The sequence below is a fragment of the Barbus barbus genome, assembly GCF_936440315.1.
Source record: "Barbus barbus genome assembly, chromosome: 45".
In the NCBI taxonomy this organism is placed as follows: Eukaryota; Metazoa; Chordata; class Actinopteri; order Cypriniformes; family Cyprinidae; genus Barbus; species Barbus barbus.
The window spans coordinates 17,840,197-17,865,370 of NC_136723.1; the positions used below are offsets into that span (position 1 = coordinate 17,840,197).

At 35.4% G+C, this 25,174-nt stretch overlaps 2 protein-coding genes across 4 annotated transcripts; one reads left to right on the forward strand and one right to left on the reverse strand.

Moving 5' to 3' along the window:
- Positions 1-49: 49 nt before the first annotated feature.
- Positions 50-14,030, reverse strand: LOC306864479 (gamma-aminobutyric acid receptor subunit rho-3-like). Its single transcript, XM_079408510.1, has 9 exons — positions 13,653-14,030; positions 12,383-12,495; positions 9,585-9,652; positions 8,900-9,123; positions 7,651-7,733; positions 5,785-5,922; positions 4,515-4,667; positions 3,721-3,914; positions 50-1,609 (listed from the first exon to the last, which is right to left on the reverse strand). Exons 1-9 carry the CDS (start codon positions 13,892-13,894, stop codon positions 1,301-1,303), a joined length of 1,524 nt encoding a protein of 507 aa, XP_079264636.1. The 5' UTR covers positions 13,895-14,030; the 3' UTR covers positions 50-1,300.
- LOC306864480 (uncharacterized protein) lies at positions 3,635-25,087 on the forward strand. 3 transcript variants are annotated; one of them, XM_079408513.1, is made up of 8 exons: positions 3,635-3,822; positions 8,879-9,102; positions 21,785-22,069; positions 22,677-22,955; positions 23,052-23,378; positions 23,529-23,618; positions 23,717-23,779; positions 23,888-25,087. In XM_079408513.1, exons 3-8 carry the CDS (start codon positions 21,934-21,936, stop codon positions 23,953-23,955), a joined length of 963 nt encoding a protein of 320 aa, XP_079264639.1. In that variant the 5' UTR covers positions 3,635-3,822; positions 8,879-9,102; positions 21,785-21,933; the 3' UTR covers positions 23,956-25,087. The 3 variants fall into 3 exon arrangements, with proteins under 3 accessions (XP_079264639.1, XP_079264637.1, XP_079264638.1); XM_079408511.1 differs by lacking the exons at positions 3,635-3,822; positions 8,879-9,102 and adding an exon at positions 17,688-18,149; XM_079408512.1 differs by lacking the exons at positions 3,635-3,822; positions 8,879-9,102 and adding an exon at positions 17,756-18,149 and having other exon boundaries at positions 21,846-22,069.
- Positions 25,088-25,174: the final 87 nt, after the last annotated feature.

The following is a 25,174-nucleotide window of genomic DNA, read 5'->3' on the forward strand; positions in this document are numbered from 1 at the left end:
CAAAACAAATGATGGTGAATAGTATTATGAAGGTTCTGAAGTTTTTTTTGGTGTGTGTTGCTTAAATGGCATACAAAAGCACAATCTCCAATCTGATTGGCTGGATGCTACACCGTTTCCATGAATCAGAGTGCACAGGTTTTTAGTCCATCACCAGGATATAAAAGTTATATTTACAAGGAGCAAGGCTTCTACTGAAACAAAATGTTCAAGAGTTTTGTTTGAGGCAGTTAATAGCAAATATATCCATGTGATAATTATTATTATTTATTATTATCCTAAAGATAATAATATATTTTATTATCTGTAGGACACATGAAAGTCTGTCTATTCACATTTTTCTTTAACTATAATGTTGTATACTTTGTCTAGTGTTATGCTTTCACAGATTTCAGATCTACCCACAGCTAAATAGAATACAATTTTTTGAAGTAATTAATAATTTTTATTCATCAAGGATGCAATAAATTGATCAAAAATGACAGTAAAGACATGTTGCCAAAGATTTCTATTTCAATGAAATGCTGTTGTTTTGAATGTACAGTTTCCATAAAAATATTAAGCAGCACAGCTGTTTTCATTATTACTGCTAAGAAATGTTTCTTGCACTTTAAATATATTAAAATAGAAAACAATATTTCACAGTACTGTATTTTTAAGAGACTAAAACATAAAAAGTCTTATCAACCCCAAACTTTTAAATGGTAGTGTTAATGTCATGGGTGAAATGCTGAACTGTGATTGGTCCCTTTACATGTCACTGAGACAGCTACTTCTTGTTCAACTGGGTGGTTCCAACAGAAAAACATGGCTTAAACTTTGATGAGTCAAAATCCTACTATGCAAGACTAGCATGAGGGTTAATTTATGTAATTTATTCACAAGTTATAATTGTTGAGCATATAAAGAAGGTTGGCTTGGTTTCGAGTTTCTGCTCTCGGATCTAATCAATTCTAGGAGATAAAGCTGGGGTGGTGGATGGATCCCATAAGAACGGTAACAAGAGTCTAGTAAGCAGCTGTTTATACAGTATATCAAAGAATGAGATGAACATTCTCCTTATGTTTGAGAGTTTATGATGAAAGACATTCCTTCAAATGCTATGAGAAATGCAAAACGTTTAAGAGATCTCCATATCTCCATCTGGATCTATCTCCAGTTACACTTAAACAAAACTGTGTGAGGTCACTTGTGCTTATTGTCAGAGCGTTCATTTTGACAGCCATCACAGGCCCAAAGTTCAACTGTCTTATGCAATATTATTACAACGACTGATCAGAAAAAAACTCAAGCTACACGATCAGGAGTAGATACACCAGTAGATGATGTTGAAGAGAAGATACGCCGCTGGAAAGATGATTCTGGAGTACGAGTCAATCATGTAGCTGTTGCTCATTATGAATCTGATGTTTTTGCCGACTGAGCGTTTCCTCCAGAGTCTCGTGCCTTCGGTGGGCGGAGGCTCGGTGGAGGAGGCTCTGGGTGGGATGGTCCGCGTCGTGCTGGGTGTGGTGGGGAGCTCGGGGAAAGGCGATACATCTAGGCCTATATCATCGTGAAAACAGCCGTCGTAGGCCATAGCCTGGGTTGCATCGTAGGAAACTGGAAGCTTTGGTATGAAGAGAAATGTGAGAAAGTAAATATCTGTTATGGAGTTTAAACAACAGTGATTTAAAAAAAAAAAAAGTATATTAATTTGTATAAAAATTATACAGCGAAGTTAATGTAAAATACCATTTACAAATCATTTGATTTGAGCTGTTAATACTGTAAAGCAAAAATAAATCAATATGGGTTTTCCTTCATTGCAAGAATTTGTTTTACATTTTTAATAAAACAAAATTTTATTTTGTTATTGTTTTATTTTGTAATTATTGTTGAAAGTTTCGTTAGGCCAATTAGATTAAGTTTTATTTAATTGTTCTATTTATGAATTATAATAATATACATAAATAAAATAACTATATGTATATTATTTATTAATTATTATTTGGCAGAAAATTAATTTAAATTTGATATAAAAATTAGCAGAAAAACACCCCCAAAGCATAATGTTTCCACCTCCATGTTTGACGGTGGGGATGGTGTTCTTGTGGTCATAGGCAGCATTCCTCCTCCTCCAAACACGGCGAGTTGAGTTGATGCCTAAGAGCTGGATTTTGGTCTCATCTGACCACAACACTTTCACCCAGTTCTCCTCTGAATCACTGGCAAACTTCAGACGGGCCTGTACATGTGCTTCCTTGAGCAGGGGAACATGCTGCAGGATTGCAGTCCTTCACGGTGTAGTGTGTTACCAATTGTTTTCTTGGTGACTATGGTCCCAGCTGCCTCGAGATCATTGACAAGATCCTCCCGTGTAGTTCTGGGCTGATTCCTCACCATTCTCATGATCATTGAAACTCCACGAGGTGAGATCTTGCATGGACCCCCTGTCCGATTGACAGCTATTTTGAGTTTCTTCCATTTGCGAATAATCGCACCAAACGTTGTCACCTTCTCACCAAGCTGCTTGGCGATGGTCTTGTAGCCCATTCCAGCCTTGTGTAGGTCTACAATCTTGTCCCTGACATCCTTGGACAGCTCTTTGGTCTTGGCCATGGTGGAGAATTTGGAATCTGATTGATTGATTGATTGCTTCTGTGGACAGGTGACCCTTTAAGAGAGTGCACCTAATCTCAGCTCCTTACTTGTATTAAACACCTGGGAGCCAGAAATCTTGCTGATTGATAGGTGATCAAATACTTATTTGATTAAAAATGCAAATCAATTTATAACTTTTTTGAAATGCATTTTTCTGGATTTTTGTTGTTGTTCTGTCTCTCACTGTTCAAATAAATCTACCATTAAAATTATAGACTGATAATTTCTTTGTCAGAGGGCAAACGTACAAAATCAGCAGGGGATCAAATAGTTTTTTTTCCCCACTGCACTTAAATATATATATATATATATACATATAAATTATAATGTACTACTAATAATAATGCTAATACTAAATACTACTACTAATAATTATTATTATTGTTGTTTTCTATATTATTGTATATTGTTGATTTCTCTATATATTTCTATATATATATATATATATATATATATATATATATATATATATATATATATATATATATATATAGTATATCAATTATAATAGTAACAAAATTAAAATAATAATAGAGATTTGGAATAATAAATAATTATATTATTATTATTATTATTGTATTTTGACAGAAACTATGGTTACCATGGTAAATTTAGTTTGAATTGGTGTTGCCTTAAATATACCATTAGGGCGATTTGTAGTTTAAAAGTGAATATACAGTCTTGGTCATAGTTACCAGAGCAAATTAAAAAATGATCCAAATATAAATGTATTTATAATGTATTTTTTATGACTTAATATTTGTATTGCTTTCAAAATCTCTCTTTATTCTTTTAATAAAATAACATTAAAATTGTTATTTTACTTTTTCTAAAAACAAAAAGTAATTAATTAAAATAAATGTAGTTATATTATTTATTGGTTGATTTATTTATTATTGTTGTTGTTGTGTTTTGACAGAAACTGTTGTTACAATGGTAAACTTTTGTTTGAATTTGTGTTGCCTTAAAATGACCATAGAGGGCGATGTGTAGCTTAAAAGGGAAAATTCAGTCTTGGTCATAGTTACCAGAGCAAATATCACCATATACAATTTCTGATCAATCCGTGACCCTGACCTTTCCTTTCCGGAGTTTCTTCATCTCTTCCACTGTGGTGAAGTAGTTCACGGCAGCATATTCAATGACCGACAGGAAAACAAAGAGGAAACTGGCCCAAAGGTAAATGTCCACCGCCTTCACATAAGACACCTGAGGCATTGATGCTGAGACGCCTGTTATTATAGTAGACATGGTCAACACGGTTGTGATTCCTGTAGCAGATCCAAAGAAACAGAAAGAGAGAGGGCAGAGTAATGAATAAGAAGCGGGTTCATGGGAAACAAATATAACATGTTAAGAGGAAGTTCAAACATGAATGTTTCCATCTATTGCAAGAGTCCCAAGCAGATCATGGACAGCCAAATTGGGTGTAAAAGGAAATGAAAATGATCTATAAATTAGTCACTGTTTATTCCACACAGTGCAGGTTGCAACACTTATAGTTCTTCTTAAGAAAACACACAGGAAGACACATTGTGTGAATTACTTCTATTGTGACTCTCACTGGGCTTGTGCTATGATGTCATTGACATCTGGGTGTCTAACGCCTGACTATCAAGGTATTTTTGAGGTAATTTAATTCTGTTCTCTCTTAACCGGTTTTTGCTTGTTCGTGGAGAGTGTAATAACCAGAGAGAACAAAGTAAATACACAGCTCACTGTTACCAGCCCACCTGAGGCGATATTACAGAAACTTCCTGTCACAGGTCTAACGTTAAGATCTGACAGGTGAAATAGAACAAATGAACAGAATATAATTTCTAAACGTATTTCTAGATTCTAAAATAAGGATTTTTCCTCAAGAGGTTTACCTAGAGAGACACGGGCCGGTACGGCTCTCCTGTCGATCCAGAAGGACACCCAGGAGAGCATGACCATTAGCATTGTGGGAAAGTATGTCTGCAGCATGAAGAAGAATATGTGTCTCCTGAGGATGAAGTTTATGTACAGCCTGTTATACCAGCCTGAGAGAAACAGAGTATGGGACATTAACAACAGATATGAAGACAAGAATTAAAGAAAGAACATTATTAAACTTTATTACAAATTAAAAAGAAAAAAACATTCTCAGAATACACGTTTCCCCATGAATTACTGTTGATATAGTTAACAGTATAATGAACATAGATACATCATTAAATATTCAGAAAATAAATATTTATTTTCAATTTTATTTGAATAGTTTAAGTATGAATCAATCAATCCATCAATCTGTTATTGGCACAAATCTTCTACCATAACATTCAACCCAATACACTTTCATGGAAACAGGGTTGAAAGAGAAATATCATGGATAATTTAATTTCATTTAATTTATATACAACTCAAAAGTTTGGGATCAGTAAGTTTTTTTTATGTTTTTGTATTAAGCCTCTTCTGCTCACTAAATCTGCATTTATTTTATGAAAAATACAGTAACATTGCAAAATATTATTGCAATTTAAAAATAAATATATTTTAATATATTTAAAATGCTATTTATTCCTGTGATGGCAAAGCTGTATTTTCAGCAGCACAGTCTTCAGTGTCACATGATCCTTCAGAAATCATTTTAATATGCCGATTTGGTTCTCAAGAAACATTTCTTATTATTATAAGTGTTGAAAACAGTTGTGTCGCTTAATATTTTTGTGGAAACCGTGATGCATTGAATGTTTGATTAAGAGCTTTTATTTGAAATAGATTTTATTTAACAATGTAAATGTCTTAAACTATCACTTTTGATCAATTTAATGCATCGTTGCTGAATAAAGGAATTAATTCTTTGAAAAAATAAAAAAATTACCGTCCCCCAATTTTTCTGGCACACTAAAACTGAATTTACTGAAACATTTAAAGCCCAAAATTAGTAACAACTTTTAGTAATTTTCCCACATCTAATGAAATATCTAAGATATGGGGTAACAGGTGTCCTGAGAATGTCCCAAGACATCAAGAGAAAGAAAAGCACTGCATATATCCAACCGTTTCAGTCAAGAATGCTGGGAAATCTTATTTTCTGGATTCTCTGTTGGTTCGCTTTGTTAAAGCACATGGTAGTACGATAATAAAAGCATGCAGGAGGAAGTGAAGCACACATACCGGTGCTGCTGTAGAAGGCTAGCCCGAAGGAAGGGTGGAATTCTTCAATAAAAAACTGCGAGAGTGCAATCTCGTCAGTCCTTAATGAATCGTTCCCATTCTTCCAATAGAGCATGAGGTCGTTCTCATTGTAAGCGTCTTCAAGAGAGCAAAAAAAATAAAAGGTGGGAAGGCGAGTGGGGAGGTGTGAGACAGCAAACTCTCTTTGAAGATACATGGGCGGCACTCCTCAGGGGAGAGAACACTGAGCATCCAAAACCAGCTCCGCCATCTCTCCTCTGAAGCGGAGGCCCATGTAATTCTGTGTGTCATGGGTGAAAGACACTTTGAACCAGTTCATCTGTGCAATTATATATCTGCAACAGTGAAACCTGTATCAATCAGGGTTATATGATATACCACTAGCAAGCCAGAAACACATAAAACTCTACTATTAAAGGAGTAGTTCACCTAAAAATGATGTCATCATAATCATAATATTTGTTAATATTATTTGAATCAGCTTTTACTTTAATATATTCAGTTTTTATTTTTAGTTTAAGCTTTACTATGTTTTAGTACTGTCAAACGATTAATCGCAATCCAAAATAAAAGATTTGTTTACATAATATAAGTGTGTGTGCTGTGCATATTTATTATGTATACACACACATGTATATATTTCAGAAAAATTTAATGTTTATATATTAAATAGATTTATATATAATATAAATTATGTAAATATAAATATACACATGTAAATATTTTCTAAATATATACTGTATGTTTGTGTATTTATATATACATAATAAACATACACAGTACACACACACATATATTATGTAAACAAAATTGTTTGACAGCACTACTATTTTTTTTATTCGTTTTTAAATTTTATTTCTATATAGGATTAATGAATTTTTCAATTCAGTGTTAATAATTTTAGCATTTTAACTTTAAATGATTTATATCAGTTATGTCCAAAGACAACATTTCTCTAGTAGTTGTTTACATTTTTTTTAAAGCTTTTTAATCAAATATTTATATTTTATTACCAAAAACAATTACTAACTGACTCATTACTTGTATTCTAAACCTTCTGAAAGTAACAATAGCGTTGTTTAGGAAACAGGCCATTGTTATAAAATTTGAATATATGCACCCATAAGTTTAGTCAGGTTTGACGCCAATGATACTAAATGCCAAGAAGAATGGGTTTTCACTGAAAATCTATTTATATTTGGTGTGATATGAAACACTTGTTAAAGTTGACTGGTCCTGGTAGCTGCATACACCATTAAAAGTCTGGGGCTGGTTTTTGGTGTCACATGATCCTTTGGTGCTTAAAGGTCCTTGAGTCTGAAATTATTCATCATCATGTCCTATCAAAATGCTTGCTACGGATGCGAAAACACAGAAAATGATTTTTTTTTTTCACTGCTTCGGAGGCAGTGTGCAAACGTGACTGTCGAATGTATTTTTCAGCATGTGAAAATTTCAGACTCAGTGTGCACTGGCCTTAAGAAATATTATTATTATAAATGTGGAAAACTATTGTGCTCTTTAGTATTTTTTTGGAAACCATGATGCATTTTTTCAGGACTCTTTGATGAATATAAAATTCAAAACATTAATTTAAAATCTCTTGACCAGGCTTTACTGTCACATTAAATTTCTTCTTTTTGTGCTTCTCAGAAGAAATGAAGGCGAGTAAACAATGACATAATTTGTCATTTTTGGGTGAACTATGCCTTAAACACAACTTTAGGCTACATTTAGGATATGTTTACAGGTATACTGAGATTGTAGTGCTTTGACTAATGATTTCCTTGTGCTCTGTTGATAGTACTCACTGATGAGTGTACATGCACATACTGTCATACTCACAACTCTCCAGCTCTAGAGAGCAGTTCTGTGTATCTAGAGGAAACCTGCTGAAGTCCATAGAGCAGAGAGCCGTCACTGTGATTCTGCAATTCACAATTCAGTACAGCCTTAACAAATCACTTACAATGAGACTGGAAAAGTCCCTTTAAATCGTGACATGTGATACTGAGCTTAGCAAAACATCAAATCAAGGAAACAATTCAGGTGAACTGAACTGAAAACTGATCCTGCACATACTGTAAACTGGCTCAGGCACACCTGACCATGCACACATGTCTACACTTGCAGCGCATGCTGCTAATAGAAAAAAATATTGTCCAACTATAGTTCAGAATTATTTAAACGAAAACCACACCTCATTTGTCAGCTGAAGTATGGGAATTTGGTCACATAAATAAGTGAAATAATCACTGAAATAACTAAAACCAAAACTGAAATAAAAACTATTTGAAAACATTAAAATTAATAAACTAAAATGAAAATATACAAGTTCAAAATTACAAAGCCAATTCAAAATAATATCTCTAATAGTATATAAATAATAATTAAATGACACTTTTTCTGATATAAAATTTTTCCCATAAAATCTAGAACTAGTATGTACAACTTATAGGGCATATTTCAAATCTTCTGAAACCATACTATAGCTTTGTTTGATGAATAGACTAAAATTGAAATTGCTATTCACTCATAACCCGCCCCTCCATTGAACAGTTGACCAATGCAACATGATCCCAAAAGCAAAGTTGAATAATATTCATGAACCAACTCGGGTTCATTGGAAAGAACCGGCCCAAAAGAACAGTTATAAATCAGTCTGATCTGCTTCTCAAGTTCAACTCACTGAACAAATAATTTAGTCCACTGTGTGAACTGATTCTTCTGGTTCACTAAATGGAATCAGCTCAAAATTATGACTGAATAATAACTGAGATTGTTTTTTACTCAAACCTACTGTATGACTTCATAAGAATTTTTTGGAGTCAAAGTTATTATGAACTGTTGTGGTATGGAAAAAACCTAAGGGAAATTGTGTGTTCCACAGAAGAAAGAAAGTCATACAGGTTTGGAATGAAGATTTGGGTGAACTCTGCTTTCATGACAAAATGGACTTCAAAGTACAGAGCTGAAAACATCTTATTTCCTTTCCTGTGAAATCTTAAAACACAGCAAAATGCCTCAGGGAAACTGCTAGTTTCACAGCTGTTGTAAAAACATCTGGTTTCAGGAAAGTGGCTTCATGCGGTACCTGACACTGTAGAGAATATTTCCATCTGGATGAACTCTGAGCATGATGTTTTCCATGGTGGTGTCGTGAATGAAAGAACGCTTGGAGTGAACAAAAAAGACGTCTGGCACCCAGATCTTTTTCACCAGACGAGCGTCAAACGTTCGGCTTTTGTTACTGCTGGAGGGGAAGGCCAGTCTGTCGTCCTGCCAGTAATGCCTAAGGTACAAGGTCATGGTAAAGTCCTATGCCCACAAAAGACATAAAAAGACTTTGTCAGTTTGCATAAGCCACTCCGATATACTTCAAATGTCACTGTGTACATATGATTATAACTGGAGCCAAACCTTTGTTTTTACTATATAATTCTCATACTTCCATTTATATTATTTACATAAGGAAAAGGATAAGGAGAAACTAGGATAAGGAAAAAAATTAAAATAAATAATAATATAAAAATAAACGAATGACACTAAATACATAAAGGTATGCTGAATGAAAACGTCTATGGGTTTAGCACGCGTTTCTGCACACATTCATAGTCTTTGTTGTTTTAACCTTTGCCCTCTGCCTCAGTCGTGAATCCAATCGTTTTAAATGGTCGAGGATTTAAGCTTGATGTATGACTAGCACTGGGAGTTGAGGGTGTGAGGATCTAACTGACAGGTTAAAGGTAAAAGTAATTTATAAAAGAGTAAACACTCACCATGTTGACCTCTGAAATGCTGTCAATGCTCTCCACCTGCACATCGATGCCCACTGGAATAGCTGAACCTGGAGTGTGACAGATGGAAAAGAAACAGAATTGGGAGATCACACAAAATAAAATAAATCTCTTTAATATCTCAATTGTTTCTTTTAGACAGTAATGAGTTCAAATGTTGACCTCACAGCCTTCCGATTATCATTTTTCAGTCTTTGCTCAAGTTTCAGTCACTTCTGGGCGAAGTCAGTGAAACTCACATTTCTCTTCAAACTGATTTGAGCTTTGTCGTTCAGATTAACCTTTTACCTCTATAGGTTTGGCAACCAAAACTGGTTCTTAGCTCCAGAATCAGATCCATAAAGCAAACCATAAACGACTGATTTTCGTTGCTGTTCAGCACGAAACACACGGTGTGATGAGTGAAGTCTGATTCACATCACAAGCTCTTACAAGCTTGTTTTTTAGTGAATCAAAAACATACTGTGCAACCAGTGAAGTCTGATTCTTATCTAAATGTTCTCCGAATCCTGTCCTTTCCAGTGAATCATTTATGATTCAGTTGGAATAATTTCTCAATTAATCTGACTCATTTACTGAACTGTGAGTCATTAATTTGTCATGTCCAGCTCCCAGAAAGCCTTATGTTAAGGCCGGAAAGACCTAAATCAGTGTACCTATGGACTTGTTCAAATGACAATATATAGTCATAGATACACATTATGAGCTTGTCAGTGGAATTATGTTGCCACATTTGTGTTGTTTTTTTTATCTATTATTGAAATAATCCCACATGCCAACACAATTGCATTTCTGTTTTCCTAATATTTCTTCCTCACATTCAAAAGAATCATTAATGCAACCTTAAAGAATACATTCCTTACAATGTAGCCTATGTAATGCTAAGCTATCAAACTATCAAATCACCAACTATTTACTTCTGAGATCCATCAGTGGAAGCAGTAATCAAATCAAATGAGTAAATATTTGTGAGAGAAGGACTATATGCAATTTGCATTGTCATAACAGAATGGCATGACAAACCTATGTTTAACTATCATAGTTGTGTCCATCTGCATTAAGCACTGCTTGTGTCGGCTGTTTTCTTCAAGGGAATCGTAGACACATCACTCTCTCAAGTCACAGCTGCATCACATTAAACAAACACATGCAGACCAGCTGCAGTCTCTCGGAGTAGAACAGAAGAATTTCAAGTCTCTGATTCTTATCCACTACTGAATCATCTCTGCATCTAAAAATCTGATTTTACCACAGAACCTTAAAACTGCTATTCCAGAGAGTTAGTCTAAAAACTAAACTTTCTAATTGATTAACTGACTAACATAAAGAAATGATATATAAAGTCAAATAGATGTCTCACGACTGTGTCATCATCCACATAACATCTGAAAAGCGATGTTAAGCTTCCTACAAACAGAAACTTAGCTCGGCGCACACGACTCGGTGTGATTATCAGCCTCTCACTGTTTTCAGAGAACCATCATGTTCCTCTAATCTGGACTGAAATAAAACCCAATGTCAGTGTTCACATGTAGGGATTAGCAGACAAAATAACAGAAAAGTACTATGGTACTACCCCTATTTTTGGACATATACCATGTTATTATTTAAAGCACCTTGAAATAGTACAATGCTAAACAGTACATTTGTAGTTGACAAATAACATGGACATGAACATATATGACCACACACACGATCATTATAGCTTTCTTACAGGGTTGTTGCTTCACAAATACATTCACCTAAATGGACCCGAATTCGCATATAGAACAGAAAGTCCCAGGCAAGAAGATTATTTGATTTGATTGAAAAACAGCATAGCACTCGATATTCTTATTTTAAAAACAGCGACCTTTGGCTAGCCTGTAAGATTTAGCTATATTCTCAGGCTTCGCAGAGAGTCGCTGGGATTATAATGCAGATTACTGTGTATAAAACACATCTGTTCTCTGTGTATTGTCTGCTTGGCACTACTACCGAATCTGGGTCAGAGTTTATTTATTTATTTAAATTTTTTTTTCTGATTTGGACGCATCGCATATGACATTCTAACCTACATTTTTGACATTCTCAGCGGCAGAGTCACATTCTGGTCATTTGGCCTACAGTGACTTTTAAAGCTCTTGATCATGAGTTCAGCCAATGTAACAGAACACAGTGCTTAACCCTGTTCTTTGCGTTCTCAATGGACATATACTACCAAATAACTGCAGTATGCATGCATGATATCTCTATATCAGCACAGCATGTTTCATACAAAGTAAGCCGTTTAAAAAGCATGCGAGAATGAGATTTTCAGAGAATATAGTGTTATGTATAATATTATTTTATAGAAAAGATCTATATATTTATACAGATTTTCATCTAACATTTATGGTAACTTCCTGCTGCTTACATAATAGAAAATTTTAATTGCTGGCATAGTGTGAAGTGTGTGATCGCCATCAGAAAAAGGCATCACGATTCCCATCAGCAGATTTTTGAGTAATCACATCATTTTTTCTCTTTTTTTCCCCCCTCTCTCTATCTCCTGAAATGATCCCAGCTGTCCTTGCAGTGCCTCTCTGTGCTGTATTAGTGCTGTTGTCGTATGTCACACCATGTATTCGTGCCAGCTGTGCGGAATGAGCTTGCATTCCCAGGCAATATCATTCAAATCAACCATCAAGACACCAAAATAACGCGTGATGCTTGAAATATATGAATGCAACAAGTATGCATTTTGAGGATACAACCGAAAGTAATTCATAAGTGGCTTTTGAATGGAAAGATTTCCTCACCTCCAAAACCAGGCCTCATGGCGAAGTCGTGATCTTCAATTCGCAAAAGCTGCTCTGATTTAATCAGCAGAGATTTGGTGCTGTCAGACTTCTTTGTTTTAAAGTCTATTCGTCTGTTTGAAAAGAGACAAAATGGGAATAAAAAAAAAAATTAACAGATAAACAATAACATACACAAAGTTAAGTTTGGGTTAAAAAACAGTATGTTTTTTAACAGTAATCTGAAAATATTACAATGCATTTTAACTTGGGTTACAATTATTTACGAAAAGTTATAATACATTTTCACATACATTACAAGTGCATTATAAATCTTTACATAAAGTGTTAAACAGTTTAACACTCTCTTGAGACACTTTTCTTATCAAAAGCCAACAATACAATCAAACTCTGACTAAATATGCCTCTTATTAAAATATTTTGCTTCCTATTTTGATTTGACCTGAGTCATTTCCAGTTCTGTACAAGTCCCACTGACTTATTAATACAATTAATAGGATAAACATTCACATCATTTCATAGATTTAACTCTGTCCAACCTTTTTGATATCTTTCAGGGACAGTAAGTTTCTCTTTGTCGGTATTTTAATATGTTTTTGTCATACTATGTTATGTTACTTATATTGATCACAACAAACTCAATAGTTCAACCCCAATATACTATTCCAAAAATGTTACACTTTAAGACGTAAGTTTTTATTTTATTTATTTAATTCAATTATATATTTTTTAACGTGTAAAAATAGGGCACAGTGTACAGTATTAATATGAAGAAATTTTCCGGAATCATTAAATAAAAAAATATTTGTACATTTTTATTTATTTATCCAATTTATAGAAAAAAATAATAATAATACTTTTCTGAAACTCTCTGTCTCAAATGGCACTGTTACCTGAGAATGACCTCCCTCTGGATCAGTACTAAAAGACTAAATTGCTACCCAGTGCTGTTTTTGTTGTTACCTCACATACCCAGCTCAACCATGAGCTCTAATTACAGAGTTCCTTCATCCACGATTAATTACCCCTTCAAACACACACGATCCAAAAACTCCAAAGTATGGGTCAAAACACAGCACAGGGCTTCAAATAAACCCTTACACATTAATCTACAGGGCCAAGACCACAATAAATAAAACCAAGAGTGTAAACAGACTGACACGGGTATTTAAATTAAACAGAATGGACCTGATTGATTATATACAAAGCAACATTTCAACTACCAGAGTATTTTGCAAATGCATTTAGGAGCCAGCAAAAGCATCCTCACCCTCCATGTTTGTGCCGAGTGTTTTCCCCCAGGTAGACGTCCTTGTGTCTGCGCTGGTTTTGCGTGTTGCTTCCTTTGAGAAGAGCGATGGGCCACAGCCAGGCCAGGCACATCAGCCTCAGTACAGAGAGAGCAAAGTTCATGACCGAGTCCTGAGCTCCAGGATCTGATGAGGGGAGAAATAGAGAGACGTGTCCGATCAGTTTGACTCTCTGGAGTTCCTTACCCAGCATCCTTTCCATCTCATAGTCCCTCCCATTCCGACACAGAAAAGGCCCTTAGGTCCACACCGGGCAGCAAACGTTACACGGTCCCTTTTGAAATCCTTCGAGCTCTGCTTTTGTGCATGTGTGTTAATGTGTATACGGCTGGCGGTCTGCGTTTCCCACCCTGCCTAAAAGCCTGTCTGCTCTTCTGACCATGTCCCCCTCCCTCCGATTAAAAGCAAATATCAATTTATTTCTATAATGACAAAGGAATGACGTTAATTCCTCTCTAATCTTCTTACATGCAGCTGCTGAAATCTTTCAGTAACCCATAAACTCCACAGGGAAGGGGAAGGGGAGGTGCATCACAACCAGAGCTAACTCTACCATCAGGTTGGCTAAAAAAAGCAACTAGCCCTCTTTTTTGTGAATAGTATCCAAGAATGTTTCCTTCAGAATCAAATACATTGCTGAGACAGACAGCTTGACCAACTGACTTTGTATCTCTGACAGAATAAATCTATGCTAACATGTTGATCATGCTAAAATGCTGATTTGGTGCTCAAAAACATTTCTTATTATTATCAGTGTCAAAAATTGTATTGTTTTTGTTAATAGACAGGAGGGTGGCTAACCGCACACTGATCCACTCAAGACTGAAAAAGTCTGCAAAAAATATTTTTTTTATTTTATAAATTGCTTCGTGCAGAAAAAATTGCAAAGTGCATGCGAGTTAAAAACAGATAGACACGAGCAAGCAAGCAGACGTTTCAGCACATTGCTATCTTCAGTGCTTGTTTTTGTTAAGGAAAATAAGTTAGTAAGATGTTACAGAATAATTTGCGTCTGTCAACACAAATTTAGGACATTGTTACTAGTGTTATGTGTTTACTGAGTCTCCATTCTGAATAAGCTCTAGCTGCAAATGAGCCATTGGCAGTTTTTTTCTGTAATTGTGTGTGTCTGTACAGCTAAATGGGTGTTAGCTATTGATGTGTAGATCCACCATCAGGCTAATCTGTGAGACAGATTTTAACTCGGTTCATGGAGGATTACAGTCATGGAGAACATCAAGAGATGACAGAGAGATGAAAAGGGAGGGATAGAGGGAGACAGAACAGGGATGGGAGAGAAATAGAGAGGCTTACTTTAAAAGAGATCTAGAAAATATATGTATTGTTGTGTAATTACATGTATGACAACTTTGAGAAGCATTAAATGTCTGTGTAAATAAATAATAAAACTGTCAGATGCATCAAGTCCGGTCTAGAGTTAGTCTAGATTGTATAGTATAGTATAGATTCTGTAGCATTCTGATTTATTTAATAAAAGACAACATAAGGCAATTATAAAAAATATTGCCCTTAAAGGAAAAGTTAATGTCATCTCTTTAATGAAAAAGTTAATTTACAACACACACACACACACACACACACTCAGCTTTCAATCATGGAAATGACTGCTGAAAAATACATTTTAAACATTTCTGGAAAAACAAGTTCACTTTTAATAATGCTATGAGGCTACAATTACAGTAAACAATAGTGTGCATAATACAGCAAACAATGGTTAATTATTTATCTTGATTGAAAAATATGCATCATAAAAATGTTCAAGTGACTTATTTATTTTTTTGTCTTTATTGGTTGTGGAAAAATAGTTAATCATCATGGAAACAAAAAAGTGTATTAATTTCATTTTGCACACAATAAATATATTAATAAATTATATATAATATTTATTTATATATAAAATTACATATATAATATATATATATATATATATATATATATATGTTTAACATAATATTATTAAATATAGATATAACATTACTCATAATATAAATTATATGTAAATAAGTGTTGCACAATAAATGTCAGAATAGTTTATGATTATTTCACTCTGTAGCAATTAATCCATCATTTCTGATGGGTTCTGATATTTTTTAATTGAAAGTCTTAGTTTGGGACAAGGGCAAAACAAGAACACAATATGGAAAAAAAGTATCCAGTAGTTTTAATAACAAAAAAAAAAAGGGGGGGGGGGGGTTAATTCTAATAAAAATCATTCCCTGGCACATAAATGTACGAGAAAGGGGAATAGAGGAGAGACGGTCAGATTCTATGTATATAAAAGAGAATAAACAGTATTCGAATCGAGTATCTGATGAAACACAGTGACACAATCAATAATAAAATTGGAGCCAGCAGAAGAGTAATCCTAGAGCAGTAACATGCTCCTCTAATCCAGGATTAGAGTCTGATTGAGGGCACAGAAGAGTGCTGCATCTGAGGGAGACGAGCACGTGCCTCAGTGCATCTAGAGGAAGCTGCTCTTTTACACTCAACCAGGATCATCCTTCCCTATTCAGATCATTAATCATTATCAGAAGGATATAAAAAGCTGCTTCACAATCACAGCGAAAGGGGAATTTCCACAATCACATTTCATCTCAGTTTATCAACACAAATTCTACAAACATCCCCTGGTGGCCAAATATTGTATGCCTACTGTTATACAACAGCCTACTGTTTTGATAACAAAATTTTTAAGTAGATGATATAGCTATTAGATATTTGAACATAAATGTCCACTAAATGAATGTTTGCACTGTAATTTCAAGGACTCGTTTATTTTTCTGTCTCTACATTAAAAGTGAGAAGAAAAAAATTCATATTTTAACGTCCAAGAAAACTGCATAGGCTATCTAAAACTCATCTACTTATATTTTTACAATAATATGGTGTGATGATGTGAAAACACATACAGAAAAATGAATGAGACAAATCACATCGCTCAATATGGCTTTAAGTATTCAAAGGATTCAAATGAGACCATTGTAGTGACAGATGTTATTGAAACATAAACACGGAGATTTTGATCGTTCCCACTCAAGTACATAACTTTATTTGCATATCTGTAACAGAAAGCAGCGGCTAGGGGGGCGTGGCCAAATGAATGGACTTGCTCCAATAAGAATTTAGTTTGAATTGAAGTTTAGTTTAAAGTTTTTTTTTTTTTTTTTAGGATGCAAAACATATGTAAACATCATACAAAGTGTGCAATATTAATTAAATATAAAGTACTTTTTTAAAAGTTAGTCAAGGAAAACTTGACTTAAGAAAGCCTAATCAAAGTAGTTTTAAAAGGTTGAAGTTTAAATGTTTTAAGGTCATACAGTCTATCAGATAGATAGATAGATATTAACAACAATAACTCATGGATATATAACTCAACAATAACAAATGGATCAGATTGCATCAGTTGCAAAATGACATTGTAAACAGTCATTCTTTGGATATAAAAACCAAATGACATTTGTGTGCAGTGTGTTTGAAGCCAAGAGGAATGTATTTACTGCCATGTCATCAAACACATTGACCACACTTCTGCTGCAGCCTGCAGGCACTCGATCAGCTCAGGCAAGAAAAGCACTTCCTCACATTTCAAGTCTGTGCATTTGATGGAGCTGAGTGTGGGATGTCAAGCAGAATAATGTACTGGGCCATCTACAGGGCTACTTTCAGGAAGGAAACGATGAAAACTAAGGAAACTATTTCATGTTCTGACGTCATAAAAACCTTTACTAACCATCAGGGTTATAGCAATCCACTACTAGTTAAGTACACTTGCTTACCACACTCTTTGGCAAATTTGGGCTAGAATGTTGCAAGGATGTTTGAAGCATGTCTATATTTAGCAAACCTTCAACAAAGAGCAAGGTGGTGATGAAAGACCTAGAGCTTCAGAAAGGATGGTCTGAAGGGATGTGGGAAGGTTATGGTGAAGTAGCCGGAGTATATGTGGTAGGCGTTAAAGGGTTTCAGCTGCCATTTAGTGACTCATGATCTATGAAAGAGGCGTGGAAACCTGTCTACCCACTCTCTCTCGCTCTCTCTCTCTTTCTTGCTCCTTCTGTCATTCATACCCACAGCAAGTTTACAGCACAACAGAGCCAATATTCAAAAGTCACCTGAGGAACTTTCTTTGTTTACTTTCTCTTTTTGTTTTTATATTCTCAAAGAGTCTCATTCAGGTGGAACCAGGAGCTACTTTTTGTTTTTGCCTGTCTGTGAAGCAGTAAAGAGGAACAGGGTCTGATTACGCTCCTGAGAGAGACTCTTTGAAGAGTCTCATCTTCTCAGCAGATTTCTTTCTGTCTACTCTTCTCGTTTAGTCCCACACGTCTTACTTTGCTTCAATACTTTGTTGTGAGGGAGAATGTCAAGGACCCACTATGGCGCTTGTGTTGTTTTATGGATTTTTTCCTTAGTGGCATGTAAGGTTTCAGGTAAGATTAACTTTTATTGTTATTTTTGACATTTTTTCAGAAAGTGAAATAACTTTTTTGGACATTTTTAAATTTAATTGTAAGAATACCACTTTCCTTTATCAAATCAAACCATTCAAAGTTCTGAATTGCTCATCTGAAGTGAGTGATTTCTTTTACTTTTTGCTCTCGATCTGCCACTTTAAGCTAGGCCACTTTTTATCAATTTGTGTTTGTACATCACCGTTGCCAGGCTGAAAAGATGCCAGGAAAGACGAGCAGTACGTTATGAATATACCTTATTATGTAATTCAAGTGGATGGAATAAAGTATCAGTGTTGGCAAGATCATCCACAGACATCTGTTTTCTAGTTATTAGGTAGTTCCTCCTTAGGAATTCTTTCCAGTGAATTTCACCCATCATGAATGCTTTAGATGTAAATTATAATAGGTTCAGTATATATTAGGAAGTGTTATTTTAGTTATTTAATTATTTATTAATGAGCTTTAGTTGAACTTTTATGATTTTATTTTGTATTGTTTTTTTTTTCAAATGTTTAAATTCACTTTTACATAAGTTTTACTCATTTTGTACTTCACCTTAAATTTATGCATTTCAATTGCCAAAGCAAGATTTAGAATTCTGAAATTTTTCATCTATAATTTATATAGTTTTATTTTAACTTTATTTCAATTACCAAAATTGTAATAGTTTATATTTTAGTTATTTTTTAAATCAAAGCATTTACGTGTGTGTGTATGTGTGTGTGCTTTGATTTCTTGTTTTTGTTATCTAAAAAAATAACTAAAATATAAATAAAACTATTGCAATAAATAAAACTTTATTATTATGATTATAATTCTATTATTATAATTTTATTTTTTCTGAACCTACCAGTTTCAAATGTGCATTATTACAGCAACAGATCATCGGCCACACTGAAAGGATGCCAGGAAAGATGAATGCTCTTTATAAATATACCTTATTATGTAATTAAAGTGGATGCTACTCTTAGATCTCAAGTGGAGGCAGAATTTCAGCTAATGGGTTTTTGAGCCCCTCCTTGTTATAGGGTCTGCAAGTTAAGAAGATAAGTGAGTCTGCTAGAATTCACTCTGGCCCGTCATTGTGACTTACACAGTCACTGCAGACCTCTCCACAGACTCTCTGTAATAGATCTAGTCTAGACACTAGGAAAGGAAAGTGTTCCATGTAAGACATCAAGATAAGATTAGAAACAGTAGTAAAACCACAAATGTTCCAATACACTATAACTGTTGCATTGAGGATTTTGGCACACTTAAAGATGTGATCGATGCGGATAAATCTGTAGATAAAGATACAGTCTGGTGCAATCTCAGACTCACAATGCATGCAACGCCACGACCGTGTTACAGCATAAAGGTCAACGCCGTCATGCACTCTGCCGCTGCTCTGTTTATTTTGTATTTATAGCCAAACAATCTTCTGATAAGGTGAGTGTGTTGAACTATAAACAATCACAGTCATAAGTGGTCATTACTGATAAATGTGGGGGTGGTGATGGCGCAGTGGATAAGACACATGCCTTTGGTGTGAGAGACCCGGGTTCGAATCCACTGTGAGACACCAATGTGTCCCTGAGCAAGACACTTAACTCGCTCCAGAGGCGTGCGACCTCTGACATATATAGCAGTTGTAAGTCGCTTTGGATAAAAGCGTCAGCTAAATGAATAGATGTAAATGTCCTCTTAGAGTGATGTTATGGGTGAACACACAATTGTAATCACTCACAGAAAAGGCCCGACAGCAAATAGAGGCAGCAGAACTCACGTTTTCTTAGAAAAAAGGTGGCATGCATACAAACTGGTGTATATATGTTTTGTACACATGCACACCAGGGCCGTGCAGAGACCTTTGGAGGGGCAGGTGCTCAAAGTATAAAAGGGGCACATGGAACACGGCTTTTAATAAGGCTGTGCTCCTTGCTAATATGTGTATCGAAATGGATGCTTTTAAACTTGATTTAAACTTTTCCCAATTAAACAGCAAGGAAAGAGAACAAACACCTTTGTTTTTATTGCTGTGTGTAGAACTATGTTAGCTGCATTTTTAATATTTAATATTAATTTGAATAAAATGTAAATTCGTCCCCCGCACTTTATTCGAGCTCGAGCAGGTGTTTTCACATAGAGGTTTCTAGATTTAAATTAAGAGTGACATGACCTGACATTATATTCGTATAAAAAATGCAGTGCATGTTTCATTCAAGCCAAGTTCTGGCACAGAAACTTTTGACGTGCAGGAAATCCCTAATATGGACAAACACACATGGCTATTGCTGTAGCTGAGCTGAATAAAAACTAGAAACGTTTTTACTGATGAAACGTGAAGACGACAAACACACGACTGCGAAAATATATGGTTTATGTGTGTTTTTCAAGTTATCTTCAGGTAACAAATAAATAAACTATATGAAAAATGCAGTACTGATTGACGTATCATTTAGTATAGATGATATATTTCCTGAATTATTCTGTGATAAAAATGGGAAAAGGGTGTTTGTAGTAGCCTTTATAAACCAATCATAAAATTGTCATTGGGAAAACATTGAACAAAAATTTGTAACCTTGCTTCCACAGGCTACACACAGCAATATAAACAACAGCTGTGCATGATCTTTTCACGCCGTTCTCGTAAAATAATAATAATTCAATAATATAAGTTTACAAGCACACCGCTCCGCTGACAACTCCACTTACAGCCACGGACGTTATTGAAGGCATCCTAAAGGTGTCTGAACGTGATCGTCCCGGATGAGATCGTCAGGTGAAAGGTCATCATGTGGATCATTTAATTTACGGCTAAACTATTATTAATTAATTTTACTAATAGTTCAATTGGGCAGGCCTTCACAAAAGGGCGTTTAATTACAAAAAAAAAACAAATTGCCTTGACAAAAGGGCACTTTGGGCATCAAAGGGGAAAAGGGGCAGGTGCTCAAGCACCCACTGCACCGAGAGGGTGCTCACTGCAGAGCCAAATGGGAGGAGCTGGAGCTCTAACTCCCCCTCGCTGGATGTAATGGGTGGAGATAGACACCTAACCACACCCTAACCCTACCACTACCCCTTACCCTATCACTAAACAACTCCACCCAGAGGTGGAGCTGGAGGTCATTTGGCCCGGCACCCCCCTCTGCATGTGCCTGATGCACACCCACACAGCATGTGGTTAGGAAGCTGGGTGTAGACATATGCATATGACAAACAATGTTGCCAACATTGCGATTTTGTTACTAGATTTACAAATCTACCTGCCTTTAGCAACCGCCCCTGAAAGTTAGTAATCAACACTGATGACAAACCTAACAGTCCAGCAAGCCTATGTTTTATCAGCAAAATGTTAAAAAGAACATGTTTCAGTACTTATGGTTTTTAAATGGCAAATTTGCTGCTATCTCAGAGTAGGATCATTGTATTAGATCACAGAACTTGAGAGGAAATTATATAACTAAAATAATTTGTTAGCAAATGTTGTTTTGTTACATAATGCTGCAATTGTGCATTTAAATTTTTTAAAAAGTTAAAAGTTATAGCCTGACCTGACTAAGGTCTATAAATAAATATATATATACATGCAGGAACATCTGAAAGCTTTTTTTGTTGATTTTCAGAGGTTCGTGTGACCTGCATCTTCTCTAAGGACTGTATTCTTCCCTGTTCTTTCACGCCCAGTAATGGTGAGGTGAAGATCCAGTGGTTCCAGCAGGAGACGCTCATATTCAGTGTACAGCCGGCGGGACAGAGGTTCAACCACGGCAACATGTCTCTGTTCAGCGACAGCGTCTCTGAGGGAAACGCATCACTGCTTGTGAAACAAGTAGATACGAGGAGTAAAGGACGCTACAAATGTGTGGTCAACAATGTAACTGTGACACATGTTGTTGCAACAGTGGAAGGTTTGTTTCTCTTGCAGGAATACTTTGATTTATTTAAAATGTATTATTTGTGATTAGTAGTTGTTGGCGAGAGGTTAGCATGGTTAAAGATTTAGCTGTGAATCAGTTCACTAAAAAGTTTGATTCAGATTCGTTCAATGATTTGTTAGAGTAGGTGCCGAGTCTTTTTGTGTAAAGAGTGAATCCTCGAGTCAAGTCGACCCAAACAGGTTAATTTATCAATTTCCTCAGCTCAGTTTGTTTGTATATTATTCTTTTATTATCTGTGTCCTGTTGCACTGTGGAGCTTCTGTCACTACAAATTCCTTGTATGTGTAAACATACCTGGCCAATAAAGCTCATTCTGATTCTGATTCTGAAGGACAATATGCCTCGGTTCATTCAGGGGCGTCGCAGAACTCTTTCCTGAAACTCGAGCCCCAGTATAATCTTATTGGTAAATCCTTATGTCAATGGAGATTACCTGATAGTAGTTCTCCCTGATAATATTTCAGCAATCATGTCGTGTGTGTGTGTGTGTTTTCTATCACATATTTATTAGCTGTATTTATAGATTTATATTATATATATATATATATATATTTATTTTTCATTTGATGTCTTCCAGCTCCCATCAGGACAGTCTCCATTGACATCAATCCCTCTGGGCTGATTCAGTGCTCTACTAAAGACGTCTATCCAGCACCGGTGGTGCAGTGGAGCACAGAACCCAGGTTAAGTCCTGCTGCCCTGCAGCCCATCACCCGCATGGCTCCTGGCAGAAAGAGCCTCTTTACAGTGGAGAGCATCCTAAAACAGCAAAACAACAGCCTTGATTATATTTATGTGTGTAAAATCACCTCTAAATACGGCACACACACGCGGACAGCTTCATTACAGCTGCAAGGTAAAACTTTATCAAGTTATAATGTGCAAAAAAGTGATATATGCTGCGGTTTGTTTTAAAGGTGATAATACCAATGTTTTCTCATGTACATCTCAGAAATTACTGGCTCTGAAGGGAAAGACCTGGTTATTCCATGTAAAGCTCCTAAGAAACTTCAGTCCTTCTCTCTCGTCTGGACTTTTACGACAGCAAACAAAACCACAGATATACTGACGTACGACAGCCGGACTCATAAATCCAGAAGCTTCTGGGATAATGCAGAACTAGAGGAGGACGACGCATTGAAGGGGGACGTTTCACTAAACCTGGAAAACACTGTTGGCTCAGATCATTCTGGAATCTACACATGTACCTTCTCAGGAGCAGAGACACGGCATCTGATACAGAGCCGTGTTGTTATTTCATCCGGCAGGCAGGAGAAAGGTATCCACTGATCCATGAACTCATCCATCCATTAATTAATCTGTTGGACCAAACCTAGAACTCATTTCCTGCAAATACATTGTGGCAGTTTATTTTTTAACAGCAACAACTGTCTTGATTTAACACTTCTGTTCTCTGTTTTGTCTGTAGGTTTTGTGAAATATAATATGTGGATGTTGGGTATTGTCACGGGATTGATTGCGCTTCTTGCACTCACTTTAGTTATAAAAAGATACAGAGGTAATGATGTGAACAGAACTCAATCCATAAGCATAAGAGTGTTTATCAGTAAAGGGATAGAGTGGTTTACACAATTTATATTTTGTTTATGTGTGCAGCAAAATCAAAAAGAAATCAAGAAAGAGCTCAAGAGGATGCGGAAATGCAAAGCATGGATCCAGGTAAAGTCCAGTCATCTTCTGTTTTTTATAAGTAATTAATCTTATTAGATTCCAGCCATGAAAAGTCCATATAAATTAAGCTGGAAGTTTTCCTTTTGTCTTTCATAGACAAAACATCTGAAGAACCACAAGCTGTAAATAAACTAACGTCACAGCCTTCAGCTTCTCACAGTTAGCCATGGAGAGAAGAAAGGAGAATATTATGAGACGATAACCAGTATCAAATACAAGATGGAAGACCAGTTAATGGGACTTTATTTCTATGCAGTCTGATTATTTGTGAGAAACAATTTGTCATCCAGGAAAATGACACGAGAAAATGTTTGATGTATTTTTTTATGGTACTTTGAATAAATATTTTTCCATAATTTGTTCGGAAAAAAGTAAAATATAAAAAATATATATATGTTTTCTTACTAATTTTTCATAAAACTCATACTGGGCAATATAAATAGTAATTATTACACTACTGCTCAAATATTTGGGGTCAGTAAGATACAGATAATTCTTTAAAATGAATTAGAAGGATTTCTGAAGGATCGTGTGACACTGAAAACTGGAGTAATGGCTGCTGAAAATTCAGCTTTGCATCACAGGAACAAATTACATTTTAAAATATTGAAACTGAATATTATTGTAATAATTCATAATATTACACAGTATTTTTGTTCAAATAAATGCAGACTGGGTGAGAATAAGAGAGAATAAGAGACTTGACATTAAAATATCTTACCAACTCCAACATTTTGATTGGTAGTGTTTTTAATAATTATCATCTCTAATTAACCACAACTTGACATATGCACGCACAGACCACACCAGTCCACTTCAAGGTTTACTCAGTGATTTGTTCTTTTCCCTGGTTATTTTTTCTTCATCCTCCGCTTAACTGTACCTGTTACATGGCCAGACCAGTTCTGGTCACTATATGTCCACTCATGCACCAGCTGGTTAATCATTCACCGGTTTAATTGATATGTCCACAAGGGTCTTTCTCTCCCCCTTTCTCATGTGCACACACTCAGGACACATGCACTTACACAGAGACACAGATCGTGGCATCTCAGAAAATTGACCAGAACGTGTGGCATATTCTGACTGTCATGGAACTGCTGCGTCTGTGTGCTGCATTTCTGCTTTTTCTTAGGACTTGGGCATCTGGTATCATCATTACTAAAGGTAAGGCCACATACGTGCTCATTTATGAGATGAATTGTTTCTCCTCTAAGGGAAAAACTGAATGAAAATGACCATCCCTGTCTTGTGGGGAAGTCGACATTTTTTAAATGGTTTAGTTCGGTTTTCTTGAAATATAAAATAAAAAAAAATATATATAAAAATAATTTGTTATATAATGAAAATATAAAAAGTATCTACATTTGATTTAGTAGTGTG